Source organism: Ictidomys tridecemlineatus, chromosome 16 (assembly GCF_052094955.1).
Source record: "Ictidomys tridecemlineatus isolate mIctTri1 chromosome 16, mIctTri1.hap1, whole genome shotgun sequence".
Taxonomy (NCBI): Eukaryota; Metazoa; Chordata; class Mammalia; order Rodentia; family Sciuridae; genus Ictidomys; species Ictidomys tridecemlineatus.
The window spans coordinates 38,980,186-38,992,653 of record NC_135492.1 but is presented as its reverse complement, the minus strand read 5'-3'; the positions used below and the strand labels follow the sequence as shown (position 1 = coordinate 38,992,653).

At 52.2% G+C, this 12,468-nt stretch overlaps 1 protein-coding gene across 3 annotated transcripts in view; it reads right to left on the bottom strand.

The window, feature by feature from the left end:
- The window catches only part of Raf1 (Raf-1 proto-oncogene, serine/threonine kinase), a 63,564-nt gene that overhangs the window by 2,342 nt on the left and 48,754 nt on the right, over nucleotides 1-12,468 (bottom strand). For 2 of the 3 annotated variants that reach the window (XM_078033446.1, XM_078033447.1), the window contains exons 7-13: nucleotides 11,028-11,181; nucleotides 10,441-10,500; nucleotides 7,243-7,270; nucleotides 7,014-7,141; nucleotides 6,495-6,612; nucleotides 814-898; nucleotides 339-515 (exon numbers count right to left, since the gene is read on the bottom strand). In XM_078033446.1, coding sequence (XP_077889572.1) covers nucleotides 339-515; nucleotides 814-898; nucleotides 6,495-6,612; nucleotides 7,014-7,141; nucleotides 7,243-7,270; nucleotides 10,441-10,500; nucleotides 11,028-11,181 — 750 coding nt within the window. The remainder of the gene's footprint in view (nucleotides 1-338; nucleotides 516-813; nucleotides 899-6,494; nucleotides 6,613-7,013; nucleotides 7,142-7,242; nucleotides 7,271-10,440; nucleotides 10,501-11,027; nucleotides 11,182-12,468) is intronic. The other variant, XM_021731985.3, reaches the window with a different exon arrangement.

Here is a 12,468-nt window from a genome sequence, read left to right as displayed (position 1 = left end):
CTCGAAGAAAAGCCACCCGCCCTGTTCACCGGGTCTGCGTCACCAGGAGGGGGGAACCACAGCACAAACATGCTGTTGCTTTCTGATAATGCTGGTGAGCGACAGTGGTGTGACTAAAGCAGAAGTGGAGTCGTGCACGCACCGTAGAGCACACTGTACTCCTCTCTGACACTGCAGAGGGTGATTTTTGTGGACCTGCACTATACAGCATGGGACTGTGCTTTGCATGGCCCAGCACCGGGGCCAGCTGGGCCTGGTGAGGAGCTCCACCCCCTTTCCTGCTCCCTGGCCCTGTGCACCCGCAGACTTGTGCCAAGTGACAGGGCCTAGCTACTCACTCCATCCCCTGCGCCGTCTGCCGGGCGATGTCGATCAGCTGGAACATCTGGAACTTGGTCTCCTGGACATGCAGATGTTTGTAGAGGCTGCTGCCCTCACACCACTGGGTCACGATGGCCAGGTTGTCCTTTGTCATGTATCCCATGAAGAGCAGGATGTTGACGTGTCGCGTTTTGCTGGGGGGAAGGAGAGCTCTGCTTTCCCACCAGGCCTCAGGCCAGTGACCCGGCAGGAGCCCTGGTGAGCTCAGGGCTGGCCCCATCAACAGACCTTGTGACCCGCGCACTCCCAACTTTCCATGGGGGAGGGGGAGGCCCCTGGTCTTTGAAACCCAGGGGAAAGCAACTTGGCAACAAAGATGGTCCTCCCCCCCTCAAACAGAAACCCAGAGACAGTGGGGCCACCCCGGGCAGTGGGCCTCGACAAGTGTCCACCTTCCAGAGCGAGGAGGTGCAGGGCCCAGGGCAGACTCACCGCAGGACAGCCACCTCGTTTCTGAAGGCCTGGAACTGCTCTGGGGTTGGGTTCACAACCTTCAGGATCTTCACTGCAACGTCTCCTGCAGATGAGTGGAGAGTCGGCGCCAGGTCAGGGGGGTCACTTTAGGTTGAGACAAAGTGACTCACAGAGAACCCCCTCTACAGCGGGGGAACAAGCCTGCAGACCTCTAGACGCAGGCCCTGAAAAAAGGTGGTAAATGGGGATGTGGCTCAAGCGGTAGCGCGCTCCCCTGGCGTGCGTGCGGCCTGGGTTCCATCCTCGGCACCACATACAAAGGTGTCTCTGCCGAGAACTAAACCTTCAACATTCTCATTCTGTCGCCTTCTCGCTCTTCCACTCTCCCCCTTTTCTCCTGCCTCTCGTTCTGCGTCTTTCGTGGTCTCACAAATCTCGTACTGTCTCTGCCACACATACTGACTTCTCGCCCATACACTCAAGTACTCTCTCCCACACTGTCGTTCTCTCGCTCGCTCACTCGTTCTTGCGCGCTCTGGCTTGTTCTCTTGCTCACACTCTCTTCCTCGTTCTCCCTCTCAAACACTCTTTCCCTTACTCTTGCACAGTCTTTCTGTGTTCTCGTTCTCTCATACACACTGACACTAGGTCGTTCTCGGACTCTGGTTTGCGCGCTCGCTCATAATCTCACTCTTGTTTGTTGTCTCTCTCATTCTCTTAAAAAAACTGACCGTCCTCAACACTGAGTGCCTCCCACACCCTGGCACTGTGAGCGCCCAGGTCCCCTTCAATCCTCTGTGAATACTTGGTGCATTTGCAGACCAGCAGAGGTCTAGGAAGGTTTCCCGTTCCTATCAGTGATGCTGACCAAAGCCAGTGTCCCTACAGCTTCAGCTCTGTAGATGTCAGTCCCGCTCTCTATGCGCTCGAGCTCTGGGAGCCGGTCTGTACATGCTGTTGGGCCAGGTGGGGAGGCGCAGCCGAGGGAGAGGATCATAAGGGCGCCCCCTCAGCAAGACCCTGTCTCAAAAGTATAAGGGCTGGGGAGGTAGCTCAGTGGTCAGCAACCACGGGGCCAGTGATTTCTGTAGATATAATGGAAGAGTCAGCCCGTGGGAGGACAACCTGGTTCCTTCGAAGGGCAAGGACCATGTCTGCAGCCTCCGCTGAACCAGTGGTCTACAACAGATGCCAAACCATCCCTGGGAGCCCCAGCTGACCCAATTCCTGGGAAGGCGCTGCTGCCCTTGGGTAGAGACAAGACTCGGGGGCCGCCTTCTACCGAAGAAATGCGTGAGGCAGGAGGTCCTTACGACAGTACAAGGGCAGGAGCTCTGGTCTCTGGGCAAAGGGAGGACCATCCAGCAGAAGCTACAGGGGGAGGAAAGAGATGGGGCGGGGTGGGGGGGTGCTGGGCATGTGCAAGGGACAGTTGGCTGCAATGACCCAGGTAAGTGGCAGAGGACTTGGCCGGACAGAGGAGGGGAGGCACCATGGGCGGAGGGGAACTGAGACCCTGTGGTTTGGTGGCACAGGAGGGGATGGCTGCAGGCCCTGCCCCGGTGTTCACGGAGCTCTGGACTGCTTTGGTAAAACGAATGGGACGTATTCCTTCCAAGCACCTCTTTTCTTTGTCCCATCACTTTAGTCACAATCCCTGTGTACGTGGGGCACAGCCACCCCCCACCTTATGTAAGTGTGAATAACCCAAGCACTGCCACTGGAGGGCGCCACCCCACATTTCTAACAGTTTCCAAAGTTATAGGACTTGGTTCACGTGGGGACTGCCAGGAGCGCTCCAGTGGTGAGCTCCCAGCAGGTTCTTTAGGCAAAGGCCATCAGAGCTCCTGCAACCCCAGACTCCCTTTCACTCAAACGCTAACTGAATTCTTGGCCCAGTTCGTGAACAAAGGAACAGACACAAGCTCAGAGAGTAGGGAGGAAGATGGGGCAGCATGTACAGGCCTCAACACCTGCAGCACCCACTCCTATGGTCTCACCTTTGCTCAGTAGGGAGCCTTTGGGTCTCCTGGGGGACTGAGCAGCTGCCTTTGTACCTGCCTCCCTCCACTCCTTCCCACTTACAGGGCTGGGGTGTGGCTTCCCCATACAAAGAAAGGGAACAGGCCAAGTTTGAGGGCAGATGTGTACATAGTACTGCATTAAGATGCAAAATTTGTTTTTAGGTGTTCGTTAGAATCTACTCATTTTTAAAGAAATTCTAAGATGGAACTTTACGTGCCCAGGCACGTGATAGACTAACAGCTGCCCATGGGACTTCAGTTTCTAGCATGAAACAGCCCCCAGCCTGAGACCCCTGAATAGAAGTAGGGCTCAGCAGTAGAGCGCTTGCCTAGCACGGGCAGGACCTGGGTTCGATCCTCAGCACCACATAAAAATACATCAACATTTTGTGTCCAACTTAAAAGAAAAACCACATGGTGGCCTTCCAACTCAGCCTAGGGTTTTCCCATCCCTGCCCTCCTGGCTGCCAGTCTTACCACATTTAAAACACAGTACTTTTGGGTATGGACCGAGAAGGGGAATAGCGGGGTCAAATGGTGGTTCCATCCCAACTTTCCCAGGAATCTCCACACTGCCCTCCAAATTGGCTGCCCCAGTTTACAGTCCCACCAGCAATGTACAAGTGTACTTTTCCCTCACCTCCTCCCCAGCACTTGTTAGTGACTTCATAATGGCTGCCTTTCTTACTGGAGTGAGATAGTAGAATGGTTTTAATTTGCATTTCTCTGTACTAGTTGATTGTATATCCTCTGAGAAGTGTCTGTTCAGATTTTTGGCCCGTTTGTTTTTTTGAGTTCTTAGTATACTCTGGAGATTAGTGCTCTAAGGGGTAAAAATTTGTTCCCAGGATGTAGGCTCCCTATTTACCTCACTTATTTCTCTTGCCGAGAAAAAACTTTGAGAAAGTCCCATTTGTTGATTCTAACTCTTGTGCTAAGCGAAGTTAGCCAATCCCAAAAAAAGAATGTCCTCTCTGGTATAACAGAGGTGACTCAAAACAGTAGGAAGAGCATGAGAAGATTACTAGGGAAAGAAATTGCAAAGGAGACCCTCGTGGGTTCACAAAATACATGGAGAAGGGAAGGAAAAATAGATAAGTGCCACAGTAGAATGGGTAAACAGGAGGGTGACACAATACACCTGACACTAGGATTGCTGTATGTTACACACTTGGATATAGAACCAATGTGACCCTGTAATCGTGGAAAAATGAAAATTCATACCCTATTTGAAGCAACTGTATGATAAGATTACTGTCTTGAGCAACTAATAAAAACAAACTAAAACTCAGTACTTATTAACTGTCATGAGTCAGAGACAGCTCGAGGTGGATAGTGCCTTTCCATGCCAGGAAGCACTCAGCAAATTCTTTTTCTGCCTCAACAGCAAAGGCAAGGGATAGGCAGGTGGCCCGAGAATGTTCCATTGGGGATTTTTCTACTGGGAATGTGCTCAGGCAACACAGATTTAGGAGAAACTGTCCCTGCACTTTCCTTCCTGGGCCAATAGCTCAGTCCTCAGGTGACAGCTGTGCCACAAGCCCCAGGGTGCATTCTACTGTTTCTGGCCTTTGATATTAACCTGCAATGGCTACAGGAAAGACTCCGTCCTACACTGAGGAGCAAGACTGCTTTCTAGGTGTTGTCCCGCTTCATACTGACACCACGGTCATCAGCCACACGAGGAAGAGCTCTTATCCCTGCTGGACCTACACAGTTTAAATACCCGGCCACTGTCTGCTCTTACCAGAGACACATCTCGCTCTTGAAAAGAGGGTGTCGTCATCCTTCTGTCAGCGACTTGATCACGAACCCCCAGGCTCTGCGCACATTAAGCAGCCCTGGAGCGGCTGCTCACCTCAGGTGTGGGACCAGCTCTAGGACATCGTCAGGGGCTGCATCGTTCCCTGCTGTCCTTGTTGACAGCCTGAGAAGCTGCCCGGGCAGATCCTGGCTCACCTCGGGGCTCCAAGCCTGGGCCTGACCCCTCCCCAGGCAGCTCCCTGGCCGTCTACCTGCTGCACTGAGCGCAGAACAGCTGCCACCTTCATGACACTCAGTAAGACATCACTGTAAACAAATATTGGGACGGACACACACAGAGCCCCCAGTCTAGAATTGGGGTTTCCCTGACAGCTCATTCTTTGTCTTCATTGATGGTGGCCTACTGCTCCGTCACTCATGCAAATCACACTCTGTGATGGGAGGGGTGGTCAAGCCTCTAATCCCAGCGGCCTCGGTTTGGGAGGCAGAGACAGGAAGGATGGAGAGTACACAGCCAGCCTCAGCACTGGTGAGGTCCTGTCTCTAAATAAAATGGGGAAGGGGCTCAGTGGTCGAGTGCCCCGAATTCAATCCCAGGTACCAAAACAAAAAGCTGCAAGCCTGTGGGAAGCTATCCTCGCACGTGATTTGAGTTCCCTCCCTGGCTGGCTGAGGGGGGCTTAAACACAGCTCCATCTGAGCCTTCCCCACCCTTCCCCAGGTCTGAGGCTTTGTCCATGCAAAGGTGTGCCTGGCCACTGCCCTGAAGACTCAATCGTCGTCCCTGACCTTGGGATGCTGCCCCCTTGACCTTCATTGGATGGGATTTTCCCTGGAATTTTTTGTTCCCCAATAAAAGCTCAGTCCCTGGCATGCTGTCCCTCTCTCGCTAGCCTCTTCTGTAAACCTCGCCACCGCATTAAGTGGCGGGAGCTAGGAGAAGCCGTCCCGGAGCTCATGTTAAAGGCAGAGTGTGTCTCTATTTTAAAACTCACTAGCTATTACTCATGAATTGAACCTTCTTTCATGAAGCCTGCGCTGGTCGCCGGTCGTCACTGGTCGCGTGGCGGATAAGCCGTCCTTTACTGTCTACAGCTCCCCACATTCCTAAGAGTCCCAAGGTCTGTGGCCCTGGGGGCAGCCACCAGCATATTAGAGGCAGTTTTCCAAGGAAACACCCTGCATGCAACTTCCCAGTGTTTACTCTTGTGCCTCTGAGGAGCCAGAAACCCCCGTATTAGTGAGCACAAGGCTTCAGAGAACCGAGTTGGTTCTTGCCACCTCTCTACCAAGAACAGAGACGGCCAGGCACTGGGGGGGATGCTGCATTAGCAGAGATGTGTTGGGGGGGGGGTGCACGTAACATTTTCATGAAAACACTGCTCCCATCCTAACAGAAATGTAAAGTGTGTCACTCCATGGCTACAGAAACTAACAGAGTCCCTTTGTTCCAAGTGACACACTCTAAGACTCCCACTCAGAGCGAAGACCCGTGTCTGCTCTCCATAGCTGAGACCAAGCCATCAGGGAGGTCCTCCACCCAACTGTTGACCCCTGTCCCTCCTGAGCAAGGCCCACTCCCTCCCTGCGCCTCAGTTTTCTTGCAGGTGAGACCCCTCGGGTCCGCTCCGGCTTCACGTTTCTAGAAGCCACATCCCCGAGGGGGGCAGGTGCCTGCTCAGCGGAGAAGGGACCGCAGGGCTCAGCCCCTAATGATCCCCAGGACAGCAACTGAAGAGCACACGTCACCAAGCACAGCCCCAGATCCCACAGATGACACCATGTTCCACCTGCAGGTGGGACCGGGAACCCGTGGAGGGTACTGCTCAGCAAGGGGACCCCAGTGCCCGCCGCGCTCAGAACGAAACTCGACTTCCAGCAGAGCCCCCTGACACGGAGGCGGTGACTCACCGTGCCACTTGCCCTTATACACGGTTCCAAAGGAGCCCGAGCCAATGCGGGTGGAGAGCATGACCTCGCTGGCTTCGATTTCCCAGTAATAACTTGAATCTCTCTGTCCCCGTGGCCTCTGCAACAAGTGGAGACCGTCAGTCAGTCCATGGAGTGACAATTCTGTTGACAATGACGGAAAAAAACCAAAAGAGCAGCCCTCCTCCCGCCCCCTTTTTCTGGTGCTGCTGGGAGGGAACCCAGTGGCCTCTGCAGCCCGTCTTTAAGACAGGGCCTTGCTAACTTGACAGGCTGCCATCCTCCTGCCTCGGCCTCCAGAGCGGCTGGGATGGCAGGTGCCAGCACCCGTGGCCCGTCGCTTGTTTGAGAGACACACAACTCGAGAAGGGAAAAGGCCACTTGAGTGGAAGCAGACCAGGAAGTCATCTGAGGCAAGGGTGCGCAGCACATCACTCGCACCCACCCAGCCAGCCATCCTGTCCTTAACGATGCTTCAGCAGGGTCCCACCCCTTACTCACAATCTTGTTTTTCTCCTGGGTCCCAGATCCTGGAGCCCGCTCTCTCTGTGCCGGCACCGGGGTCTTGGGCTGGGACCAGCCTGTGGGGCTCAGGTTGTTGGGGCTGCCGGACGGGGCCGAGGGCGAGGCTTAACAGACAAGACAAACAGAGTCCACACGGGGTCAGCCACAGAGATACACAGCATAGAGAGAAGCAGCCATTACTGTGTGTAAGTGACTAGGGAAGTACCTGATTCGCTGTGACTTCGAATGGCATCCTGAAACAGAAGAGAGGAGCAGGTCAGGCGCTGCCCTAGGAACAGCTTCCCGGGGGAGGGGGAAGGGGGGAGGGGATGTGCAGGAACAGAGTGGACTCTGAGGCCTCAGACCCAGAGAGTCCGACTCCTAACCACGCTCCCCCGACTCAATCCACCCGAGGCTGGAGGCCAGTCTCCCACGAGCAGTCGGGAACCGGACATGAGCGTTGGATCATCTTCAGAAGAAACAGCACACGAAAGAGGAGGGCGAGCAAAGTCACCGTCAGCTGAGACCCTTCCCGGGACTTGGGACCTTGCTCTATTGGTTCTCTGGGGTGACAGGAGGTGGGGGCATCGGGACTCCCTGGCGAGCTGCCCCGGCTAGGGGCTGGGGTCCCCTAGACTGAGGTGGACTTGACATGGTCTACCCAGCCCCAACTCGGAGAGTGGAGAGAGCAGGAACCCCCAAGGGCTTGGCCAATATTTCACACATAAGAAAACTCAGGGGAGCAGTCAAGAGACCTGCCAGGCCACCGAGCCGCAGCTGGCAGAGGAACCCAGAGGCCACCCGTGCCCTCGGAGCAAGCCCTGAAGGTAATCCCACTCTGCTCAGGTGACAGGTCCAAGGCAACCTTCTGAATTTTCAGAAACTAAAGGCTGCTTCAATCACAGGGGCCTCCAGGAGCCTCAAATCCCAACTTTAAAAGTGTTTACTTGAAGTGGAACGTTTAACAGAGGAACACGAAACCCCTCGGCCCCCTTAAAAATGGGGTTTTCCCCAAGGTCCTACATTCTGGGTTTTCTTTTTGTGGCCACAGTCTGGACACGACGCTTGTTCAACACGACTAGTACTAAAATGTTCCCACGCAATGACATCTTGCAAAGAGAAAAAGAATGACGAGTCAGGCTGCTTCTCCACCCCCAGGGTTTATCAATAAAGCCTCGTCCTCACTTCCCAACCTGCAGAGCTGCTCAGGGACACGGCGACCCTCCCTCTGCGCCCCAGCCGGGGTCCATGCAGCATGTCTGCGAGAGGCCAGCTCCAACGAGGGGAATCCACTGGCTGAAAGCCACCTGAGTTCAGGACAATATTCAGAAACTGCTCTGTGATTCAGTCAGAGCATGGCGCAGTGCACCTTGACTCCCACACACACAAGGATCTTTTTCTTAATGTCACTTGATTTGCTTCCCTGTGTGCACTGTGTATGTCACCCTTTGCTCTGCTGTTCATTTCTACAGTCAGGAGGGGTATTTCTCTGGTCTTGGAATCTTTTCCTTTAGGAGAACTAAATAAGGTTTATGTAGAACAAAAACGTCCAGTTAAAATGCTCAATCAGGGCTGGGGACATAGCTCAGTTGGTAGAGTGCTTGCCCTGCCAAGCACAAGGCCCTGAGTTCGAGACCCAGAACCAAAAAAAAAAAAAAACCCAAAATGCTCAATCATACTAAAAAACCTAAGAATAAAAATGTTTCTAAAAAGTATAGAGGGGCTGGGGATGTGGCTCAAGCGGTAGCGCGCTCGCCTGGCATGTGTGCGGCCCGGGTTGGATCCTCAGCATCATATACCAACAAAGATGTTGTGTCTGCCGAGAACTAAAAAATAAACATTAAAAATTCTCTCTTTCTCTCTCTCCTCTCTCACTCTCTCTTTAAAAAAAAAATAAATAAAAAAATAAAAAATATAGAAAAGGTTAAAGCACAACAGTTTTGCTAGTTACTTTATAATAATAGTGAAGAATTTTTCGCTTTTAACATTTTTTTTTTTTTTAAAGTGAGAATTTGGGATGGGGAATTCTACACAAGATTAAGGAATTCAATGTTTTTTTTTTTTTTTTTTTAAGAGAGAGTGAGAGAGGAGAGAGAGAGAGAGAGAGAATTTTTAATATTTATTTTTTAGTTCTCGGCGGACACAACATCTTTGTTTGTATGTGGTGCTGAGGATCGAACCCAGGCCGCACGCATGCCAGGCGAGCGCGCTACCGCTTGAGCCACATCCCCAGCCCCTCGCTTTTAACATTTAAGTATTAAAGTGCTTACACTGGCAAAAAAAAAAAATCACGTAAGAAAAGTAGCTGTTTTATTGTTATATTAATATTCGAGCAAACCATAATGACAACAGCACCCACAGCTTATGCATGGCCTCCTGACAACACAGACAAGTATGTCCAAGTGACACTTTCAGCCAGGCACACAGACGCACAACCATAGTCCTAGCAATGTAGGAGGCTGAGTCAGGAGGATCTCCAACAGCTTAGCAAGACCATCTCCAAATAAAAAGTAAAAAGGCTGGGGGGACAGCTCGGTGTCACAGTGCCCGGGGTTCAGTACCAAAATAAAAAGTGATCTGTGGTCTGAGTGAGGTAACCCACACCCGAAGTGGCAGGTGTCCTTAAGTTTTTGTTTGGGATACTGGGGACGGAACCAGGACCTGTGCGTGCTAGGCCAGCACTGACCCTGAGCCACACCCAGCCCCGTGGAGACAGGCTCTTGTAAGGCGCCCAGGCTGGCCTCGGACTTGATCCTGCCCTGGACTCCCAAGTACTGGGACCACAGGTGCGCACCACTGTGCCCAGCCCCCGAAGTTTTTTTAAGGAACAAGCAGGGTGCAGAGAGAGCGGTCACCTCTGATGAGCATTTAATAAATGACCTCCCAGTCCATGTCAACCAAAGCTTTTGATTTCCAATCAAAACACTGGTTTCCAATGTACAAACAAAACACTGGTGTTGTAAGTGCCAACTAAGTCCAAGTCTAGCAACTACTGGTTGGTTAAAATTGACTCTGTGAAGCCAAGGGCATTACAATATTTTGTACAATCTACTTTGAGCCGGGTGTGGTGGGCACGCCTGTCACCCCAGCTACTTGGGAGACTGAGGCAGGAGGATTGCAAGTTGGAGGCCAGCCTGGGCCACCAAGTGAGGACCTCCCACAAAATAAAAGGGCAGAGGATGTAGTTCAGGGGTAGAGCATCCGCGGATCCAGTCCCCAGGACCAGGAAAAAAACTATTAACCTGAGAAATCCATCAGCAACGCAACATAGAGTGTGTTCTTACTGACTTAAAAAGAAAACATGGAAACAAGTCCGACTAGATGTGTGAACGGACTTGACAATGGCTTCCCATTAGATAGTCTATTGTCTGAGCAGCAATCCTGTTAATGACAAGAAGGCAAAGGCATGAAGAAGAATACCTACTCTTCCCCTCAAACAAAATCGTCTGGACCACGCCCTGGGAGAAGCATTCAGGCTGTTATTCTAGTCCAAAGCAATGAGAAAGAAATAAAGAAGAATAAAGACCAAAGGAAGTATTTCAAGGGTATTCAGTTGTTATTAAAGATGACCAGAAAGCAAACCCAACACACAACACACCAAAAAGCAAAGCAGAGGAGAGGCTGAGTGAAAACACTAGCTCGGGGCACTTTTCCCTCTGCCTGAAGGACTGCGCACTAGCTCCCAGGCCCCGCCCTTCCCCTGCAACCCCTCCAGGGGCTGGGGTGCCCCGTCACCATTACTTTCTTTCCCAACCAGAATGAGGCTGCTCTGCCTTCTACCAGGGCTCCCCCCACAGCGGGAAGAAGGCATCCAGCTGTTAGCATCTCTTCATGCGATACACCAACCCGCTCAGCCCAGCTGCGGGCTGCTGGACAGGAAGGAATTTTCAAACTCCAGGGGCCCCAGAAAAAGTACTGCAACAGCCCTGACCGGGTTGCACCCTAAGATTCTCTGAACCCCACCCATATGAACCGAGTGATCTCATCACTGTCCCCCTGGGGCCCTATTACCTCAATCATCCTGCTGTCCACGGGCAGGGTGGTGCTGACCATGTGGACATTCGGTGTGGATGTCGATCTCTGCCTCTGGGACAGGGAGCCCTCGGAGGCGGGGCTGGCGGTGTTGAAGGTGAAGGCGTGGGGCGTGGAGTATCTGTGCTGGGAACTGGCGGAGGAGAAGGAAAATTCCATCAGTGGCCATCGGGCCTCCCCACTGAGTCCTTTCACCAAGTGCCTTCATTGAGATATGGAGGGGGACTGGGCAAGGTGGCACGGGCCTCTTTACCCCAGGGACCCGAGAGGCTGAGGCAGGAGGACTTCAAGTTCAAGGCCAGCTTGGGCTATTTATCAAGACTGTGTCTCCAAATAAAAAGGGCTGTGGGTGTAGCTCAGTGGTAAAGTGCCTCTAGGTTCAATCCTCAGTAACAACATTGAAGGAAGGAGAAAAGAACTTAGGGATCAACTGGATCTGTACAACCCTTGACAAAATGTGTCATTCTGGGGCTGGGGCAGGCTCCGTGGGAGAGCACTGGCTACATGGGTGAGGCCCTGGGTTCTGTCCTCAACACTGCATAAAAATAAATAAAACAAAGGGTGCGCCCACCTACAACTAAAAAAATATCTTTTTAAACATGTTATTCTTTTGACATGCAGAATTTTAAAACGCTCTTCTGTTTGGGTGGTTTTTTTTGAGAAGCAAAATAATTATGGACTTGTAATTCACATAAATAGGAGACCAATACATTATAAAATTTCTCCTTCACCCCTACAGAACACCTCAAATTGTTATAGAATCTAGAAGGAAGAACAGATTATTAACATTTGCCAAACTCCAACACCTACTAAGCTAGTTGGAATCTGCCCAGTTCAATTTAGTAAACTTCACACAAGATTTAAAACAGAGCTCAGAGCCGTCAGCCGGGCTGCCCGAGGCCAAGGCCCCGCCCCGCCCCCTCTCCAGGCCCAGCACACAAAGGCAATTCCTGCGAATTCAGATTTTAGACCTGCAGTCCTAACTGTGCAGTGAACCACTGGCTTCTTTGGGCCAACAGCACACCTTCCCACCCAAACCGGGAAGAGCTCTGGGAAGCAGAACCCTGGGGAAGGCGGGTGTCTGGAGACCCAGCCTTGGCATCACACAGCGCCTGCCTGGGGACATCAGGCCCTGGGTTCCATTCCCAGCTCTGCGTCCCCTCCCAAAAACAATGACCCAGCAGTCGGGTGGGGCAGCTGGGGCGTAGCTCTTTGGTTGAGTATCTGCCTAGTACTCGCAAGGCCCTGGGTGCAATGCCGACACCCGCCTCAGAGCATATCGTCAAACGCCGTCATTATTTGCTGTGAAGATGAGTTCAAGCTTTGTTCTGATTCAGGGACACCCGCTTAGGAACTCAAGGGACTGAAGGCACGTTTTTTCTAAGGAAAAAAAAAAAAAATCACCTTAAAAAAAAAATCA